Source organism: Hipposideros armiger, unplaced genomic scaffold, assembly GCF_001890085.2.
Source record: "Hipposideros armiger isolate ML-2016 unplaced genomic scaffold, ASM189008v1 scaffold_210, whole genome shotgun sequence".
Lineage (NCBI taxonomy): Eukaryota > Metazoa > Chordata > Mammalia > Chiroptera > Hipposideridae > Hipposideros > Hipposideros armiger.
Window position 1 is genome coordinate 194,386 of NW_017731560.1, and position 22,610 is coordinate 216,995.

The 22,610-nt window shown below is 39.6% G+C and overlaps 1 protein-coding gene across 3 annotated transcripts in view; it reads left to right on the plus strand.

The window, feature by feature from the left end:
- Positions 1-22,610, plus strand: part of OCRL (OCRL inositol polyphosphate-5-phosphatase) — a 63,685-nt gene that overhangs the window by 37,289 nt on the left and 3,786 nt on the right. For all 3 annotated transcript variants that reach the window (XM_019653929.1, XM_019653928.1, XM_019653930.1), the window contains 5 exons: positions 8,459-8,569; positions 9,223-9,388; positions 9,653-9,888; positions 17,451-17,474; positions 20,222-20,338. In XM_019653929.1, coding sequence (XP_019509474.1) covers positions 8,459-8,569; positions 9,223-9,388; positions 9,653-9,888; positions 17,451-17,474; positions 20,222-20,338 — 654 coding nt within the window. The remainder of the gene's footprint in view (positions 1-8,458; positions 8,570-9,222; positions 9,389-9,652; positions 9,889-17,450; positions 17,475-20,221; positions 20,339-22,610) is intronic.

Here is a 22,610-nt window from a genome sequence, read left to right on the forward strand (position 1 = left end):
CTTAAGTGTATTGTCAGCCCTATTATAGTGAACCCTTCATATACAGGAACACAGATTTAAAACTTTTCTTTAACTCTTTTGTTTCCTGGGCTGGATTAATGGCCAGTTATTTAATGTTTTTGTCTCTGTTGTGAGTAAAGTTTTTGTTTTCACATTGTATTTTCTAGCTGTGTGTTATTAGTATGCAGGTTATGTCTTGGGATCTTGTTGATTTAATTAATCAAGTACATTTAATTAATCTAGTACGTTTAGATTATTTCTTGTAGATTGTCCAGACGTGTGGTCATACATTCTGTCAGAATCGGTATAGTGCAGAGCTTGATAGGATGGACTTTATAGCTAGACTGCTTAGGTTTGCATCCTAGTTCAACCACTTTCTGTGTAACCATGGAAATTTATGTAACATCCCTGTGCCTCAGATTTCTCCTCTATTAAATGGGAGTAAAATAATACCTACTTATGAGGATTAATGAGAAAGGCATGCCAAGAGCATAGGAGGGTAGTTACTTTTCTCTGTATATGTCAACTTTGGGGGCTTCTGAGATAGGCTATCACCCACATGTCTTATCCTACTCCTGTCTCTCTCTGTCTCTTTTATCCTACTCCTGTCTTAAAGGCGAATGACTTTGAGGCATTTCTTTTGTGTAAATAATTAGTTCTTGGCCTTAGAATAGAGTCTAAATTTTATTGAGGCAATCATGATTTTACTTTTGTCCGTTTTGAAATTTTAAAATAATAATGAATAATAATAGTAAGTGTTCCTCAAATAGTAGCTAATATGTGTCAAGAACTGTGTTAGGCAATTTACATACATCTCATTTACTCCTTCTAACAAGCTTAGAGTTAAATATTTTTTATTTAACAAATGAGCAAATGGAGAACCAATGCATTTAGATAACTTCTTTAAGAGCATTCAGCTACGATTGCTGAGATTCAAATCTTAGGTCTGTTTAACTCCCAAGCCTGTAGATGCTCTTTCCACTAACACTACAATGCCTCTATAGTTCCAAAGAACTGACTAGATATGCCTTCAGATACTACTTTTAGCCCCACCTAATTTCTAGTTTGTACCTGTGGCCTGCCCTGTTTTCTTCATTTGCGTTCTCTTAATTCATTTTTAAAAGGATGTCTTTCCCCAAACACTAACCATTTTGGTTTAATCATCTGTGCTTGGCTTTTTTGTTTGTATTTCTTTTCAGAACTTTGGAATATTGTAATCCTCCATACACATTAATTCAGAGCTCCCAGCAGGATATTTAAATTTTTTCCACACTTCCTGTGTAGTTTTGTGTATCTTTAATAAAGGTCTACCATTCTATTTTTTAATACCCTTTAAATTACACAGGAATTCAAAAGGGCTTTGTCTTTAAAATTACAGAAAAAGAATAAGCAAAATTTACAGATAAGGCTGAGGCTTTTCAATTCCTGTTCTACCCCCCATTCCCACCTTTGCCTGAAATCCCATTTTCCAGCCAGGCCAACTACCCTTATGAATTTTTATTTTTCTAGGCCACCACTGTTTAATAGGTCTTTCTGTGATGATGACAGATCTATCCTGCCCAGTACACTAGCTTCTAGCTTCAGGAGGCCATTGATCACTTGAAGTGCGGCTAGTGTGACTTTGAGAACTGAATTTTCAATTTTATTTACTTTGAAGCAATTTAAATGACTATTGGCTATTATATTGGACATTACAGTACTAGACCTTTGCATATGATTTTCTGTTTACTTACAGACAATATAATATTGTTTTGTATGTTGATGTGTGTATATCATAAATGGTCTCCTACTATATGTGTTGGTCTGCAGCTTGCTTTTTCTATTAATTTAGTGGTTTGTCTTGGAGAGCTGTCTGTGTCCATTACATAAAGATCCAGCTCATTGTACTTTTTCCTTGTTTTAAGATTTTTATTAAACTATAGCTAACATACAATATTATATCAGTTTCAGGTGTACACCATATTTAGTCAACATTTATATACCTAAAGTAGTGATCACCATGATAAGTTCAGTAACCATCTGACACCGTACCACGCTATCAGAATATTATTAACTACATTTCCTATGCTGTACATTACATCAGGTGTACAGCACAGTGGCTAGACATTTATATATATTTTTTAACATAGTAGTAATTATATTTTATTTATTTTTTAAGATTTTGTTGAGGAATTGGGGAAGGGGAATAGTGTTGGGGGAATTGGGGAAGGGGAACAGCCAAGTTGTTGTCCTTCAATCTTAGTTGTGGAGGGCGCAGCTAGTTCATCTCCAAGTCCAGTTGCCATCCAGCCGCCCGTTGGCAGCTCGTGACTGCTCAGCTCAAGGTGCCGTGTTCAATCTTAGTTGCAGGTGGGCATAACCCACCATCCCATGCGGGAGTCGAACCAGAAACCTTGTTGCTAAGAGCACATTCTCTAACCACTGAGCCATCCAGTCACCCGTCAGCAGCACAGGGCAGCTCAGCTCAAGGTGCTGTGTTCAATCTAAGTTGCGGGTGGGCGCAGCCCACCATTCCATGTGGGAGTCAAACCGAAAACCTTGTTGTTAGGAGCTCATGCTCTCACCAGCTGAGCCATCCTGCCACCTGTTGGCAGCCGAGCAGCAGCTCAGCTCAGGTGCAGCTCACTGGCCCATGTGGGAATCGAACCAGCAACCCTGTTGCTCAGAGCTCGCGCTCTTAGTCAACTGAGCCACTCAGCCGGCCCCATTCATATAATTTGAGAAGTGATCCCCCTGACTAGTCTAGTATCCACCTGGCACTATACATAGTTATTACAATATTATTGATTATATTCCCTATGCTTTACTTTACATCCCCATGACACTTTTGTAACTTCCAATATGCATTTCTTAATCCCTTCACCTTTTCATCCTGCTCCCAACCCCCCTCCCATCTATCACCCCAATAGATCTAGTACTCATCTGACAACATGCATAGGTATTACAGTATTATTGACTATATTCCTTATGCTATACCCTACGTCCCCATGACTACTGTGTAACAACCAATTTGCACTTCTGAATCCCTTCCCCTTTTTTCATCCACCCCCCAACCTCCCTGCCATCTGGCAATCATCAAAAAGTTATCTTTATGTATGAATTTGTTTCTATTCTGTTTGTTTATTTTGTTCTTTAGATTCCACCTATAAGTGAAATTGTAAGACGTTTGTCTTTTGCTGTCTGACTTACTACACAGCACAATACCCTCTAGGTCCATCCATGTTCTCGCAGATGGCAAGATTTCATTCTTTTTAATGGCTGAGTAATGTTCCACTCTATATATGTACCACCTCCTCTTTATCCATTCATCCATTCAGGGACACCCTGGTGGCCTTCATATCTTTGCTGTTGTAAATAATGCTGCAATGAAAATATGGATGAACACATCCCCTCAAAGTAGCATGTGGGGTTTCTTCAGATAAATACCCAAAAGTGGGATCACGAGGTCCTTCTTTGTCTTTTGTTGTACCCTTTGTTTTAAAGTCATTTTATCTGGTATAAGTATTGTTACCCCAGTTTTTATTTTTATTTCCATTTTCATGAAATAAGTTTTCCATCTCTTTTCTTTCAGTCTGTGTGTTGTGTCTTTTAATGTGAAGTGAGTCTCTTGTAGGCATCATATGTATGGGTCTTGTTTTCTTATCCATTCAGCCACCCTATGTCTTTTGATTGGAACATTTAATCTATTTACATTTAAAGTAATTGTTCATAGATATGTAGTTATTGCCATTTTATCATTCATATATATTTTCATCTTAAAGAGGTCCTTCTAAGATTCCTTGTAATACTGGTTTGGTGGTAATGAACTCCTTTAGCTTTTTCTTGTCTGGGAAGCTCTTTATCTGTCCTTCGTTTCTAAATGATAACTTTGCTGGGTAGAGTAATCTTGGCTGTAGGTCATTGCTTTTAATCACTTTGAATATTTCCTGCCAATCCCTTTTGGCCTGCAAAGTTTCTGTTGAGAAATCAGCTGACAGTCTTATGGGAGTCCCCTTGTAGATAACTAACTGCTTTTCTCTTGCTGCTTTTAAGATTGTCTCTTTGTCTTTAACCTTTGGCATTTTAATTATGATGTTTCTTGGTGTGGGCCTCTTTGGGTTCATCTTGTTTGAGACTCTGCACTTCCTGGGCCTGAATATCCATTTCCTTTGCCAGGTTAGGGAATTTTCTGTCATTATTTCTTCAAATAGGTTCTCGATTCCTTACTCTCTGTCTTCTCCTTCTGGTACCTCTATGATGCAACTGTTGGTATGCATGATGTTGCTCCAGAGGCCCCTTAAACAGTCCTCAATTTTTTGGATTCTTTTTTTCTTGTTGCTATTCTGATTGTGTGTTTTCTGCTACCTTTTCTTCTATAAATCACTGATTTGATCCTCTGCTTCATCTAATCTACTGTTGATTCCCTGTAATGTATTCTTCTTTTCACTTATTGTATTCTTTATTTCTGGCTGGCTCTTTTTTATGTTTTCTAGCTCCATTTTTATTTTTCCTATCCCTTTGTTAAAGTTCTCCCTGAGATCGTTAAGCATCCTTATAACCAGTGTTTGGAACTCTGCATGGGGTAGATTATTTGTCTCCATTTTGTTCATTTCTTTTTCTGGAGCTTTGTTCTGTTCTTTCATTTGGGACATGTTTCTTTGTATCTCCATTTTAGTTGTTTCCTTATGTTTGTTTCTATATAGTAGGTATGGCTGCTATGTCTCTCGGTGTTAGTAGAGTGGCCTTATGTATTATGTGTCCTCTGGGGACTAGTGATGCAGTCTGCCTGGTCACCAGAACTGGGTGCTCCAGGTGTGTCCCTTGTGTGGGTTGTGTGTGTCCTCCTGTTATAGCTGAGCCTTGGTTGGTGTTTGGAAGGGGTTGACTCTTGGGCTTATTGTTTGTGAGGACTGGCCATTACTACAGTGAAGGAGCTATTGCAGAGGGGCAGACCATATGGAGTAGGGTTTGCTTTAGCAGGGCTCTGGTGCCTGCCCAACCTGCTCTTTGGGTGTACTGTCCTCAGAGGTGGCCGTGTCTTGCTCCAGCTGGGTCCAAAACTGGCCACTGGAATTGCCAGTCCCAGGGCCACTTGGGAGGGATCTGCTGCAGGCCAAGTTCAGCCACAGCCTGTGCTCTGCCTAGGGCCACATACATGAGCCACAAAGGAATCTGCAGATGACTGCCCCCTGCCCTATGCTTGGAGGTGCTTTGAGAGGCCAAATTGTGACCCATGGCTGGTTGCCACTAGTGCCGAGCTTATGGCTGCTCAGCCAGAGGTATGAGACACACTAAAGCCAGATACAGTTTGCTTGGGTTTTGTGAACCTTTGAGAGACTTTAGGATAGTCTGCAGAATGAGTCAAGGCAGGCAGTTTGTGTGAAAAAGCCACTCAAAGCGGCTTGGATGTGCCCCAAAATTGGGTGGGGTGGGGGGGCCTCAGAATCACCAGGGTGCAGTGAATGAAGGGTGTTAGCCAGGTTGATGGAGACTCAGATATGGTGGCTGCCTGTGTCTGCACGCCAGGAAGGGGGAGAGCTCAACAGAAAGATAATGGCTTCTGCCAGCTTCTCCATCCATGAGAAAGCTGCCCCTCTAGCCCTCATCCTGAAGCCAGACACCTCATTTCCTTCCCATATATTTCTTTCGCCTTTGGAGCTGCTGCCCCAGCACTAGAGCTCAGAGCATGTGAGTACATCAGAGAGTAAGTCTGTGCATGGGCCCTCCAAGAGGAGCGCCTGGGAGTGCAGCCACACTCCATTTCTCTTAGCCACAATCTCCGCTGGTTTTCACAACCAGAAATTATGGGGACTTCTGTCCCTGGCCCTGCAACCCTGGGGGGTGGGGAGCCTGGCATGGCATTGGGGACCCTCACTCCTCTAGGGGGAAACTCCACAGCTGAGATATCCCTCCCAATTTTTAATTGTCACACTTAGGTGTGGGATTAGCCTATTCCACGTCTCTGCCCCTCCTACCAGTCTTGAGGTGGCTTCTTTTGTATATCCTTAGTTGTGTTGTAGGACTTTGGTTCAGCAAGACTGCAGGCAATTCTCAATGATGGTTGTTTTTTAATTTAGTTGTAATTTTGATGGGGTTATTAGAGACGGTATGCACAGCGTTTACCTACTCCACCATCTTGACTGAAAAATCTGTACTTTTTTCTTAATTCCTAATTTTGTCAGTTACCTTTCCTGAAATGAATGTATCAGGTGATGACATTCTATGGTGTTGTACCCCTTCATTAATCTTAATGTTCCATTACGGGCTATTATCATGAGAACCTGCTGAGAAAAGCTTTGATTTTATTGAGTAACCACCCCATATTTTGGACTCTTGGACATGCTATGATTAGAGGTTTTACAAACCACATTATATTTTTACCACCATTAGCATCAATGACTGCTAACAAAGGGACCAAGTACTGAGTGGCAAATTAACTTCAGAAGACTTGTTGTGAGCTGGCTGAGTTTAAGCTAAAATAGGGTTCCCACCCTTGCACTAGGTAATGGGATCTGTTGCATTGGTTTTCAGACTTTGGTGGATATAAGAATTGCCTGGAGAGCTTTAAAATAATGTGGATGCACGAACCCCAGCCCCAGAGATTGTGATTAGTAGGCCGAGGCATCTGCATTTTTAAGACCTATACAAGTTGAACCTTTTGCCTACCTGGCATTTTGGAAAGGGTCTTACACTAGAGGTCTAGGTATCACCTCTAGTACTAACTGTGGCATTGAACAGCTTCATTGATCTTTTTGTATCACAATGTTATCTGCTGTCAGAAGAAGAATAATCCTTGCTTTGGTAGCCTCCCAGGTTGTTGTGAAAATAAGATGACACATGTAAAATACTTTTTGAAATAAAAAGTTCCCAAGTTTTATAAAAGTATTGAAAAAGTATAAATTTCCTCTTAACCTGACACTATGGTATGGACTGTGGTAACACTAAGTGATTGCTTGCTCCTCAGTTCTCAAAGTATTATGGTTCAGATATGTAAAAACCTGTCTTTAAGAGATTTGGCTCAGCTTTAATGTTTTTATCTTCCATATTTGCTTTACAACCTCTACTATCTGCATCAGTCTTTCTGTGACGTTGGATTGTGAAATTTTCTATTCTAAAAAGAAACTGGGATCTCAATAAGTTAAAATGCTGTGTTAATTATGTTCATTTTGCCATTGATCTATATGAAGTTTTAGTATTGAAAAGAACACAGCTAAATCACGAAGCTGAAAGTGCTGTGTCAGATGGGAGGTTTTTGATCTCTCTGTCAAGATAACTTGTTTGTCATTAAGCTTTTACTCTCATCTAGGACAATTTGGGTCAGCTGTTTTCTAAAATGGTCATAGGTTCCATTTACTAATATACTTTATCATTGTGTATAATCTGAGCATTGATATTATTATTGGCATTGTGCATAGCAGCTAATAGAGTTCAGTGCTTTAATCATTTTTTTTCGGCTGTTTCAACACATATGATCATTGTTAGAAACAGTATGAGGTATGTTTTGACTGTCAATTTGTACAATGCAGGAAATTATTTTACAAAATTGTCACATCTTCTCCACCACCAAATAATAATTGAGCAAGAAAATATTCTTCCCATATATTTATTATTATTGCCAAGCACAGAGGTTTAATTTTTCTAGGAAGTTAACCAATTAACCTTACCTTTACTTTAAAGTATGTGATTCTGTAATGCTTAGTTTAATTTATGTTTGCTTTAGTGACCTTTAAAAAATTTTTAGGGCTGGCCAACTAGCTCAGTTGGTTAAGAGCTTGCTCAAGAGTGCGAGCTCTGAGCAACAGGGTTGCTGGTTCGATTCCCACATGGGCCAGTGAGCTGCACCCGAGCTGAGCTGCCACTGAGGTGCCCACGGGTGACAAGATGGCTCAGCTGGTGAGAGCACATGCTCTTAACAACAAGATTGCCTGTTCTAGATGGTGGGCTATGCCCACCCGCAACTAAAGACAACTCAGCACCTTGAGCTGAGCTGCTGCCCGGGTGGCTCAGTGGATAGAGCATGCGCTCTTAACAATGAAGCTGCTGGTTCAACTCCCGCATGGTATGGTGGCTACGCCCACCCGCAACTAATTGAACACAGCAACCTGAGCTGAGCGGCATGACTGGACTTGGAGCTGAACTTGCTGCGCCCTCCACAAGTAAGATTGAAGGACAACAACTTGGCTCTTCCCCCCCCCAATTCCCCAACATTGTTCCCCTCCCCCAATTCCCCAATAAAACCTTTAAAAAATTTTTAGACTCTTAGAGATATTTAAGTTTGAGAGCCCATAAGACTAAGGGTCTGTTTTCTTTCAGATAAAAGTTGTGGATGGAGCAAAATATCAGAAAGTGTTTGAGGATGTTGTTTGCACCAGTTTATTTTCAATGATTGCTGTAATGGCTGGTTTCAAATTGTTAGGTAATCTCAAAGGAAGATGAGCTAGGAGATGTAAGACTGAAAAACAGGTTCGTTTTCTTTCAGGTGAAGGTTGTGGATGAACGGAGGTATCGGAAAGTGTTTGAAGATAGTGTACGCATCATGGACAGAATGGAAAATGACTTCCTTCCTTCCTTAGAACTCAGCAGGAGGGAGGTGAGCAAAAACACACGGCTGTCCCATCCACTGCACATCGTGGTTAGCAAAGGGGAAGCCATGTTACTTAGAGAAGGCAACACAGCAAAGTAGTGAAGACCGTATATGCCAAAGCCAGCCTGCCTCCATTCCAGTCCCAGCACTGCCATTTAGTAGCTGTATGGCCACAGGCAACCATCTTACCCTTTCAGGGCCACGTTTGTTTTTTTCTGAATAAGGGGATGGTTGTGAGAATTGCATGAATTAATACGTGGGAAGCTCTTAAAACAGCATCTAACACAAAGTAAGCCATCACATTGTAGCCACTCTTATTTAATATTTCAGAGTTGCTAGCTAATTCATATCTCAAGAACCAGGACTTGGTCACGGGGTGAATGCCCTGAGCCAAGGTTGGGTTATCCTCTTAAGATAACAGGGACCATCAGTGTAGCCTAGAGAAGTAGCAAGAGCTGCCTAACTCCTCCCCGGATGGTGTAAGTATAACATGTTTGAGAGGGGATGGTGTACAGCTGGCTCAGTTGCTCAGTGGATATAGCAGTTGCACACCTGGTTAATAATTGCCTTATGCTCTATTCATATTTTCTATGGAATAATCCAACTGACTGACTTCCCCTACTAGTGATGCATGTTTGTGTCTGTCTGTTACTCCCCAGTTTGTGTTTGAGAATGTGAAGTTTCGGCAACTGCAAAAGGAGAAGTTCCAGATCAGCAACAATGGACAGGTTCCCTGCCATTTTTCTTTCATACCTAAACTTAATGACAGCCAATACTGCAAACCATGGCTTCGGGCCGAACCTTTTGAGGGCTACTTGGAGCCAAGTGAGTTTTCCCTTTACCATTGCCTCTGCTTGCGATGTCCCATCTCCTCGTGACTCCCATTTCCCCTCCCTTTGTTTAACTTCCTGTTTTCTAACCACACGTCTCTTACCTTCACTGTCATTATATTGGGGATACCTCCTTCATGTGTCCAATCTCTCCATCACTTGATGATATTTTAGAAGACACTTCTTCTGTTGGTTCTCATCCCCATTTTGCTTTTCCACTGGAAGCTTCTGTTACTATGTGTCATCTCTTACATTTCAGATGAGACAGTGGACATTTCTCTTGATGTATATGTCAGCAAAGACTCTGTGACCATCCTGAACTCAGGGGAAGATAAAATTGAAGATATTCTTGTCCTTCACCTGGATCGAGGCAAAGATTACTTCTTGACTGTCTGCGGAAATTACCTCCCAAGTTGTTTTGGTACATCCTTAGAGGCTTTGTGCCGAATGAAAAGGCCAATCCGAGAAGTTCCTGTTACCAAACTCATAGACTTGGTAAGAAATAGCCTAAGACATGAACCTCCTTTAGATATAAGTTTCACAATACTTAAGTGATGTCCTCATTGTCTCTGTGCTTTCTCTTTTGTTGGGGGCTGGGCGTGGGGGGACTGTCAAGTGATAAATAAGAATAAGAATGTCACTTGTTCTAGCATTACTTTCATTGGCTTAAGCCTAAAAGGATAAAGTGGGTAATCTGTAATTGGCTCTTCTCAGGAATATAATAGATAATACTAAATTCACTGAATTAGATTAAAGATTCCCTTCTCAAGATATAATGTGTCATACTTCCAAGTCACTTTTGCATAAGTTAGCAGGTATGTGAGGTATAGTAAGTGAGAGAGGCAGTATTATGCTCATTAAACATGAGAAAACTGAGGCACACACACAAATGTAATAAGTTAGTGACAGGTCTATCACCAGATTTTCTAACTCTAAACTGCTCATTATATCATATCTAATGTAGGTCAAACTTGGCTGCTTATTGTAGCCCAGACCTATATGTGAACCTCAGAGTACCTGCCTCAGAACCGCCCCCCAGGAGGGTCTTTATGTAAGTACAGGTCCCTCCTTCCACTCACGTCCGGCAACAGAATTAGAATTTCAGGATGTGAGGAGTACTTAGCTGCATATATCAGCATTCCAGATTATTATAATGTGCGTGGAAGTTTGATATAAGTTTAGTGTGACTCATTTAAGAAAGGAAAGGAGGAGCCGACTGAGTGGCTCAGTTGGTTAAGAGCGCGAGCTCTGAGCAACAGGGTCGCTGGTACTATTCCCATATGGGCCAGTGAGCTGCACCTGAGTTGAGCTGCCGCTGAGCTGCCAACAGGTGGCAGGATGGCTCAGCTGGTGAGAGCGTGTGCTCCTAACAACAAGGTTTCCAGTTCAACTCCCGCATGGGATGGTGGGCCATGCCCACCTGCAACTAAGATTGAACACGGCACCTTGAGCTAAGCAGCTGCCGACGGGCGGCCAGATGGCGACTGGACTTGGAGCTGAGCCAGCTGCTCCCTCCACAACTAAGACTGAAGGACAACTTGGCTGTTCCCCTTCCCCAATTCCCCAACACTGTCCCTCTCCCCTAAGTCCCCAATAAAATCTTAAAACACAAAGGAAGAAAGGAAAGGAGGATTTTCCTTCCCTGTCACCAAGCTGTAATATCAGTGTCCTTATGGAGGAAATGCTTATGCTATCTTTAGTAACATAAATTGACTTAGTAGCAAGTTCATCCTATTACATTTTCTTCTAAATGAAAGTATTGTTGGATTTGTGTGCAGACCTCTTTGGGCTATAAAAGTATGTTCTTGGTCTTTTACCAAAGGAATTTAGGTGATGATGTGACAACTATACTTATCATTACCATTAGAATTCACTTGATCCTTTTGCCCCTAGCCAACGGCAGTGATTGTATCATCTATCGGGAAGGGCTGGACCAACGGGCAGGCTGCTGGCTTGTCTGAGTGTGATCTGTTCTGTTGCCATGGAATTGTTTTAGCTATGACTCAGATAGCGATTAAAACACTTGAGTCCAGTCCCAGCATTCTTTCTTGGAATTATACTTGTTTCCCTAGAGCCCTCATGATTGAGTGTATTACCTCTGTTTCAAAGAGACCATTTTCTTCAGAAATTCATATTTTGACAGTTCGTTATTTTTCATACTTTTTTTCTTCTATCGCCATATTTCTGTCTTTCAAATTTAATATTTAACCTTTTAGAATACATTCTAAATGAAATTGTTTCTCTTTTTTCAGATTTCCTTTTCTCCATCCCAAACACCATTTCCGAGCTTTATTTTCCCCAACTTTTTATCATGAAAATGGCAAATGTGCAGAAAAATGGAAAGAACAGTACAGTAAACACCCATATGCCTTACATACATATATAGAGATAAAATTCTTGCTGTACTCTTTTAAATTAAGTAGTGATATGTCACTTTCACCAGTGAATATTTCAACCTGCCTCTCTTAAGAAAAAGAAAAACTTCTCTGTAAGCACAGTACCATTATTACAACAGTCCATATCCAGATTTCTCCAGTTGTCCCAAGAATTTATTTTGTAGCTTTCTTAAAGCCAAAATGCAATCTGGATTCATACAGTACAATTGGTGAGGTCTCTGCAACCTCTTTTAGAGTAGAACAGTTCTCCGCTTTTTTTCTCTTCAATGGCATTGAATTTTTAAGAGTCTAGTACAGTTGTCCAGTCATGAATCCACCATTTCCTAAATTTGTCTGATTGTTTCTTCTTGGTAACTTTTTAAACTTATCCCTTTAAACTCCCTCCTCCCACTTTATTTCCTGTAAACTGGAATCTATCAGTAGCTTTAGTTTTGGTCAGAGTTGACAAAAGCATTATAATACGCTTTACTATAATTGTCCCATGTTGAAGTGACTGAAAGGAGGCTCAATCAGCATGAACATTTTAAATTTTATTTAAAATATTATCAGGTAATTTAACCATGTTTGACCATGAATAGAAAGCAGCCTATTAGTGGAGTTAATGGCTCTGTAGGAAGCCCTTTCCTTCTTTTTGTGCACAAATGATTCGAGGTTTAGAAATATTTAACCTGATTGTTTTTTGTTATGAAATTGCTAATTTCTTATTAAATCGTATGTGTGTGGTCATCATTTATTATTTTAAAGCTTTTATTTTGTAGAATTTAGAGTTCTGATTCTTTTCACAGCGTGTTGCATTTCCGTGTTATTAAATTCCTGTATCTCATCAATGAGGAAGTTATCTATATTAGTAAGCAAAAAATGTAGCATTATGTGTACCCCACTTGTAATCCCTTTGGACTGTTTGGACTTGATTTTGCCCTTTTGAAATGCATTAGGTTTGTTTATTCATCTTTGCTGTAAGACCCAAGATGATATTTTAAATCCCATGAGAGAATGCTATTAGTAATGGTACCTGTTGCCCTCTTTGTATAATTTTCTCTAAATTTTCAGTGAAACCAGAAATGAGTTCAGTGCCTGTGCTGACTCTCCATGTTCTGTTTTAGAAAGATTCTTGTGCCACACCCTCTTCTCACCAAATACAGAATTAAGTAGCTGGTTTAAGTACTTTTCATTCTTCCTGCCCTTTTCAGTGACAGTGACTTTGCCACTCCTGGAAGAGTTGGGATTAGACCAGGTGGCAAACAGAGGAGAATCTGTTCATAATTATCTTTATTCTTTTTCAGAATTAAGATGGACTTTTTGGTTTATTAACTAGCACATTAAGTAGCATCTTATCATCAATATTTATTTAATACACATTGTATACAAAGTATTATGGAGTTTATGTGGGTTCTTTAATTTCATGGTGATGAAAGTTTACTTGAGTGTACAATATGGCTAAATTCTAAGTCAAGGTTATAAGAGAGTTTGGTTAGAGAGAATCTAAACATTAACCACCTTTACTGGCTAATGTCCAGTGTGTTTCGTAAGTCAATATTTTGGAAAGTCATTTAGAATGAGAGTTATGGAGCTTGTAATTTTATTAACAATAGATTCCTTTCCTGTGCTGTTTACTCAAGCCCTTATATGCTATAAAAGCTTATTGATTTACCAGTTAATCTCTGTAAAAATCAATCTCAGAATCAGTCTGTTTGGGCTTTAATGAATATTTCATGCATGTAACATTAATATAACTAGTTTAGCACATAAGAATAAAATGGACTAGGAAAGTGTTTTGGGTTTCATCATAGAAGTATTGTGTCAAGTCCAGGTATTTAAGAAACAGGTATTAATATATTAGGTAAGCAGGCTCATCCAGACATTAAGGGATATCATGAATAAAGGTTAGAAGATGAACGCGAAAATAATACATTTGAAAAATTACAAGATTTCCATGGGAAGAGTGGAGATTAAGGATAAGAGTTTGTGGACTTGGTTAGGTAGGGTGGGGGCAGGGAATAGAGAATATTGAAGTCTACAGATGAGTTTATGCTGGAGCCAGAGGACATCTAGAATCATCAGAAGGCTTTGATGAGTGGTATGAACTTGTAAGTTGACACATTTGAAGGAGCATTCCAGCATAGACTAATGGCGAAGAGAGCAGATTTGAGTGCTCCAGATCTGGTTAAAGGTTTGTCTTGTAAATACAGAGATGAGAAAAGTTGAGGGATGGGTGGACAAACTGTATTTGCTTGGGGACGTGTCTATTAGGAAAACGGTATCAAAAATTTGAAATAACAAGAATAATGACTTGGTGGTTATTTCATCTCAGGTGATTTCTCTACTAGGTGTTTCCTTTGTCTTACTGATCTAACATCCCATTTTTAAATTAAATTTACTGGGGTGACATTGGTTAATAAAATTATATAAGTTTCAAACTGTTAGGTGTATGGTTTGTGTTTCTTCTCTTTATGTTTCACATGAAGTAACCCTTTCTTGAACTTTATTATTCATTCAGTGTTTGGCTTTTTATTTTTAAATTTGAACATGCCTCTAAATGACTCTTATATTATTTTAGCTGGATTTACTAGTTGGAAAATTTCTCTATGGGTGAATTTTAGGGTGAAGAATGATTGGTAGTACATTTATAGTGTGCCAATGTTACCCCACTGGGGAAATCCTGAACTAGGTTCCCTCTTTTAATGTTATCAATGTGTGTGTAGTCTTTTGCCGACAATGGGCAGGTCAGTTGAACCAAGTAATTAGCAGTACCTGTAGGACTGTCTTAGGAGTATGCTGTTGATTAGTGGGGGCTGAGTGGTGCTTCTGTTTTCAGACTTGAGCCTAGTGTTGAAATAGCTGTTGTTTATGTGTATTTTATGTCTGTAGCCAGGGAAAGAAACTCTCAGTATAAATCTGCTGCCCCTCTGCCAGTATCTAATCAAAATCCTTTTGATTATTCTTTCAGAGTTTTCTGTTATATCCATTAATTTTTTAAAAATATATATATTATTTCCCCATTTTTAGTTAAGGTGTTTACTCTCTCCTGCTTGCCCTATCTTGATAGCCTGTTAACAATTCCTTTTGCCTCTGTATCCCTACCCTCTTCAGGGCTGTCAGATTGATCTTTCTGTAATACAGCTTGGGGACTGTCACTTCCTTGCTTAAATGTAGTCAGTGGCTCCCCCATGACTGCTGAATGCAATCCAAATTGCTTTACCTGTCATTCACAGTCCCCCACAGTCTAACTTCAACACACTTTTTCATATTTATTTCCTACTTTTTCTTAGCATCCCCCCATGCTCCCACAAACCCAATGACTAACTGCTCCCTAATTTCACCTTATGATTTACCATCTCTGCACCTTTGTTTATTTCTGCCCCTTCTATTTATAATACCCCCACCACATTGCTATCTTTTAAAATCCTGTGAGTCTTTTAAGGGCTAGTTAGGTCCCATCTCTATTGGGAAAAGTCCCCCTGACAGCCCCAGGTGAAAGCCATCTCTCCTTCCTTTGTATCCTTTTTTGTTTGTTGTTTTAACCATTTATTGAGACCTCATATGTGAAATATAACAATGTGAGGCCATAAATTCTGGGACTCCTCATCCCAACTCAGTTGCAAACCCAAGTCAGGGACCATGTCTTTATCCTCTGGAGCCTCATTCTCATCCTCCCCACCCCTCAAAGGCATTAGCACAGTGCCTTGCACAGGTAGTGGTCACTGCTCAAAGAAAACTGCTTTGAGGAACTGGTTTGACAGGTTAGTATGTAAAAACTCTGCCTAGTTTTACTCATTATGTGGCATGTATTCATGGGAGAGAGAAACCAGTTCGTCAGACAGGCAGGTTCTCTATTTGTTAACCCTGAATTTTAAAAAAAGGTTGTGTTCCAAAATTGTGTTAAATTAGATGTTCGGCACTCAGAATTAACTCTGACATTAAAAAGTACTGTAATTACAATACTCTAAATACTTATATACTTTATAAAGCACTATTATTCTGATTATTTTTATTTCATCTTATGTGTGGTACTTAAAAATCCAGGTAAACCCATAAAGGAATGTTTAATTCATAATGTATTTACTAATACTAACAACCTACCCACCATGTGTCACAGTCATTTGGAGGAAATGCACTCAGCGTTACCACTCAGAATGCCAGGGAACACATACTCCTCCACTCCCTCAGTCCCCAGCCTATCTCTGACAGCAAGATAAGATTTCTCTTTTTACTATTAGACCTGAAACATGTGATTTATACTCAAGTTCTTGGTGGCCCATGGCGGGATTGGGAGGATTCCAGCTGGGAGTTGCTGGGGAGATGTGAGGAGCTTTGAGAGACCCAAGTGCTGCTGGCCTAGTGCCCCACCAGCTCTGGATTTAGGCTGCTTCCGTGTCCCTGTGAGGTAAATATTGTTATCCCTGTTTTAGAGATGAAGAAACTAAGGCTTTGCAAAGTTTAGTAACTTGCTTGAGGTCTGTACAAAATTAATAAGAGGCAGAACAGAGATTTGTACCCAGGACTGTCTTAACACCAATGCCTGTAGTCTTTCTACTAACTATGCTGCCTTTTAACTGGGGTTTCTCATTGTCTTTAGCCTTTTTTGGAGTGGAATACATTCTCACAACTTTTCCCTGCCTCTTTTTCCAGGAAGCAGTCCGATTATCTTTTGTGAGTTGTCTAAGGGAGCATAGTGGTAATGACTATGGAATCATACCTGAGTTGTAATCCTGATTCTGCCACTCACAACCTAATAGTGTGACCTTGGCCAAATACGTTAACCTCTCAGAGCCTCAGTTTCCTTATCTGTAAAATGGGAATAATATCTACTTTGCACACATATGCCGACTAAATGACATTGTGTAGGAGCACTTTGCACAATTCCCGATACATGGTGGAAGCTCCCTAAGTAGTGGAGGTAGTTATTGTTGCTGTTGTTGTTATTGGATTGTAATAATAACACAAAAGACAGAGACGATTAAAGAGCTTTTTAATTCAGTGCTTCTTCCCTGTCTTCTGCTTTTCTTTTTTCTCTTATACCCTATAGGGTAACACAGTTGGGATAAAGATGGATGTTTTGGTCCACAAAGATCTGAAATGCAAGTAATTTGCATTTCAGAGGGAACTCCATATTTGGGGACTCTATGAGCCTTTGAGGATCGGAGTGGGTATGGGGAGATAGAAAGGAGTGTAACTAGCTAGAGTGAGTGGAATGGCAGTTGAGAGCAGAGAAGCTTACCATCTCTTTCTGAAAGGCCACCATCAGGCTCACAAACAAATTCTTCCAGTGAAGTAGCATTAGGGTGTAGCAAGAAGCCACAAAGTGCAGCAGCAGGGGGGCCTGCCTCCAAGCAGCACATGTAAAGGAAATGGCAGTGAGCATTTGGCCAGGTCAGCTGGCAGTTGCCAAAGGACACAGAAGTCTAGGACTGTACATGTATGTTTCTTGAGTGATAGCCGCAGTAAACTGCATAAAAATTTAATATGCATCAGAGAACTTTGCATAAGAGAATGTGTTCCATTTTCACAATCATTATTTATTTGAAGAATTTAAAACTGTTTACAGTATATGTATCTAGTAAGCTAGTGAGTGCTAATAATGCTTATCTATTTCTAATTCTGGAAATTAATTCTAATCATTTTCTATCTGTCAATGACTTTCTTTTCCTGCTCTGCTCTCAGGAAGAAGACAGCTTCCTAGAAAAGGTAATGCAATCTATTGGTGGTTATGCGTTTCCCTGTGCTTAATTAACACTTAACTGTGGTCCCTGGAATATGTCCCTAGGCTTTCCCATATTAAGTTCCTTTGACTCCGTGAAAAATCCCCCAAAGTCTTTTAGTGTGCCTGAACTACAGGAAAGATACTTACTGTACTGGTCAAGTCATTGAGACCCAGGACATAAAAGCAATAGGACTCTGGGTTTCAGACTTATATTTTTGAAATGAGAAATAACTAAAGAGCTGCCCAATGTATCTGAAAGCTCATAAGATGGAGGAGGGTACTGCGTGGCTGTTCTCCATTTCCAATGATAGTAAAACCAGAAGTGGATTTCTGTTGCTTTAAGAATGATTTGGGCTTAGTGATAATAGAGATTAATTACTGAAAGAATACCCAGATATGGTAAAGAAATACCGTGTAGAATGGAATCATAGAAATGAATGAGCTCATAAGGGATTACCTGGTCCAGCTGTCTGCCTTCAGACAGGGTAAGATGTTTTCTCCATTCTAATTGATGAGGCATCCAAGGCCCAGCAAGACTGTAAAACTCACAAGAGTCATACTGCTCCTGACATCAGCGGTGTGTGGTGGAGGGGACTAGAACTCGGCTCTCCTGAATGCCTAGTGAAGGAACCTAGCGAAGCGCTCCATCTGCGGCTTTCTGCCTCTTTGAGCTGGAGCATGCCTGGCTTCACATAAGGCTATCAAGTAGAAAAACATGGGCTTGAAAAACATTTTTAAAGCACTTTCACACAGTTTCTAACGTGACCTCCCCATTTGCTGGAGTTACGGCATTTCGATGGTGGGGATGGTGTACTGTTTTTGTGCTTTAGTTATTAGCACTAAGGTTACACTATGTGGGCTTATCAGGCACTAAATGTGTCTTGAAAGAAGACGAAGCCTGGTTTCCCTTTGAAAATTAGAGTTCAGGATAATTTGTGGACTTTTTAAAAAGTATTGTTTCTTTGCATGATCTTTCTCTAAACTTCAGAGCCACAAGTGTGACATTTCGTATTATCACATATGCATTCGAAAATGGATAGTGGATGGTGTGTATAACCTAGTGACATTTTATTAACCTTTTTAAACCGCTAAGGATTGTGACGGCTCTGCTTTCCAGCCATTTCCTGTTAATAGCAGGCCATGTTCTGTCTTTTCATCTTGGACAGTGCCTTGTGTTGCCTTAATGCCTTAGTATGGGAAAAGAAGCAATTGGATGTCAGATTTTTTTTAAAGTACATGAATTGGTGCTGAATAATTTATATATGGTAAGTGTGGAGGCATCTGCTAAAGACGCTGTGCATGTATTTCCTTTGGTCTAGAGGGTGAGCAGAGTGCATTATGGACAATGTTTGGTTCAGATATGTGGATACCTGGATTTAATACTCGCAACTGGAAAGAAATTAGTGGATGAGACACTGATAGACGTTCTGGCAGCTCTAGGGAACATGAATCAAGTGATAGAAGCCTAGGGAAAGAAAGAAAGGAAGCAAAATAAATGTGAAGAAAATAGATTTGAAACGGTAACCAGCTGCCATGCTCCCTTCTCTTCTTTCTCATTCCCTTAGAAAGACACAGTGGCTTTAACAGGTCGCCAGTGCTTATCGAAGAACATAATGTTAAGAACAGCCCTCAGCTCTCCTCTACTGTACACAATCTCTGGAAGTAGCGAAATGCTTCTTTTATTTCTCTTAAAGAGACATGGCTGGGGGTTGTGGATGGAATTTATGGAATGTCCTAAAGTTGAACATACATAATATATGACTGTAAGCTGGAAGTGGAGGAGGGGGAAGACGCAAAACATTAGTCACTGTTTTCTCCACTAGGGTATTTCTGAAGGCTGCTTTCAGAGGCCTTTTAACCTACTTCAGACATCTTTTTTATATAATTTAACTATACATACGTAGGTAACTAAGTTTATTGCCCCACCATTTTCAAGTTCAGATTTAGTTATTCATCTACTCTATGTCACTTCTGGGTTTTTCACTTAGATTCTTTCAGGAGAATCTTACAGAAAATAGAAAGATAGGTGAAAGGAATCAAAACCCCAAGAAATCTTTGCTGAGCTATTAATATGAAGAATAACTTCTATACGCAGACCCTGGACTTTTCATAGTATTTCTGGCTCTTAGTATTCTGTATTCATTTTACTATTTTTGGATCTTAAGGCTTATGATTTTTAGTGCCTTAAGATTAGACCTTTTAGCAAGCCTAAAATAGCTCATATATGTAGGTTTAATGTGGAGAATTGTTTTTAATTACTCATTTAAATCAATAATAAAAACTGTAATATTTGGTAAAACCTGGAAGAAGAATATATTAAAAGTCAACAAAAACCTAAGTCAACAAAAACTCTGCTCTCTCAAGAGTACTATATTGACAATTGTAATTTAATAGTCCACAAGTCTCTGGTGGTGTGTGGACTTTATGGTGACTATATTGCTCGTTCTGAGTGTCACCCTTGAAAGGATTTACAACACACAATGCATCCATGTGATAAATACAATAAACCCAAATGAAATGCTTAACAATTATGTGAAGCATCTAGTAAAGGAGATACTTTAACTTTGGGAATTACTATCAAGTGCCTTCTGACCAGGGCTGTCCCCAGTGAGAAAAATCTTGAGACATGAAGGTTAAATTGTACCCATATAAAGCAAAATTTGAAGGAGATTACGTTACAGACAAGTTTTTATTGAGATCCCTTTGATTCTCATCCTTTTTTACCGCTTAGGAGAAATCCCTTCTGCAGATGGTTCCCTTGGATGAAAGTGCCAGTGAGAGACCCCTTCAGGTCCCCAAGGAGATATGGATTCTGGTAGATCACTTATACAGATATGCCTGTCACCAGGTAAGTGAGAGTGGGCCTGCCCTGCAACTTTGGAAGGCATGTGAGTCCAGTGGTAAATGCCAATCCCTCAATCAGTGTAGAGCTTTTAACCTTCCCAAGCTACTTCCACAGAGCAGCACTGTCAGATCGCCTGGGAAGATGGAGGTATCTCTATTTACAGATATGAGAGCTGAAACATGCAAGCTAAGTGATTTACCTGAGACAACCGTATAAGCATAGTGGCAGAAGTGGAGCCAAAACCAAGTATGTCTGTCTCCTGGCTACACACACTTTCCCCTGGACAGCTGTGTACTGGAGTCTATTATGCCTGCTTTAGCTGTTACGTAGCATTGCAGATTATAAAGTTCAAAGCAAACTTCAAGCCCATTTCTTTAATTTGGTCCTCATTTGTCTTTAAAATCCTATCTAATATACTGGCCACGCCCAGCCCATTTCCCCCCAAAAGATAAATTTCTTGGGACCAAATTGAAAGGGCAATGTTGTCTTACCTAGTAAAGAGTAATAGAACTTGAAAGCAAGGTTTGGTATGGACATGCCATTTATTCTTTTTTATTAGTTTCAGGTGTATTTACAACCTAATACAAAGCAACATAATAGTTAAGACATTTACACCCCTCACAAAGTGATAACTCCCCTCCCTCAAGCGACTACCCTTCTGACATCGTATATAGCTGTTACAATACCACTGACTATCTTCCTTATACTATACTCCACCTCCTGTGACTGTGTGTGTGTGTGTGTGTGTGTGTGTATGATTATAGTTGACGTTCAATATTATTCTATTTCAGCTTCAGTTGTACAGCGCATTGGTCATGCATCTATCTACACAATCTATGAAGTGATCCCCCTGATAAGTCCAGTGCCCATCTGGCCCCCTACATAAGCTTTACAACATTGTTGATTATATTCCCCACACTGTTATTTCATATTCCCGTGATTATATTGTGTCTACTAATTTGCTCTTTCTAATTCCTTCAACTTCTCCCCCATCCCCACCCCCTCCCATCTAGCAACCAACAGTTTTTTTCTATATCTCTGAGTCTATTTCTGTCTCGTTTGCTCATTTATTCTGTTCTTTAGATTCCACATATCAGTGAGATCATATGGTATTTGTCTTTCTCCATCTGACTTATTTCACTTAACATAATAGTCTCTAAGTCCATCCATATCGTCCCAAATGGTACAATTTCATTCTTCTTTATAGCGGAGTAATACTCCATTGTATAAATGTATCACACTTTCTTTATCCAATCATCTATCAATCAGCATTTCGGTTGTTTACATATCTTGGCTATTGAGAATAGTGCTGCAGTAAACATAGGGGTACATATATTTTTTTCAAATTACTGTTTTGGATTTCTTTGGATAGATACCTAGGACTAGAATTGCTGGGTCATAAGGTAGTTCCATTTTCAATTTTTTTAGGTATTTCCATACTGTTTTCCATAGTGGCTTCACCAATCTGCAATCCCACCAACAGTGCATGAGGATTCCCTTTTCTCCACATCCTCGCCAACACTTGTTGTTTGTTGATTTATTGATGATTGTCATTCATACAGGAGTGAGGTGGTATCTCGCTGTGGGAGGTATCATGCCACCTGACATCAATCATACTGCAAGGCTATAATAATCAAAACAGCATGGTACTGGTATAAAAGCAGACACATAGATCAATGGAACAGAATAGAGAGACCAGAAATAAATCAATACCTATATGGCCATTTAATCTATGACAATGGAAGCAAGAATTTACATTGGGGTAAAGACAGTCTATTTAATAAATGGTGCTGGGAAAACTGGACAGATACATGCAAAACAATGAAACTGGACCACCTTCTTATGCCATACACAAGAATAAACTCAAAATGGATTAAAGACTTAAATGTAAGACCCAAAACCATAAAACTGCTAGAAGAAAATATTGGAAGCAAATTCGCAGACATTACCCTTAGTAATATTTTTAGTGATGTATCTCCTTCAGCAAGGGAAGCAAAAGAAAACATAAGCGTGGGACCACATCAGACTAAAATTTTTTTTTCACAGCAGAGGAAACTATCAATAAAACAAAAAAGCATCCTACTGAGTGGGACAAGATATTTGCCAATGATACATCTGATAACGGGTTAATATCCAAAATTTATAAAGAACTCATACAACTCAATACCAGAAAATCAAACAGCACTATTAAAAAATGGGCAGAGGACATGAAGAGATATTTCTCTAAAGAGGACATACAGATGGCCAACAGGCATGAAAAAATGCTCAGTGTCAC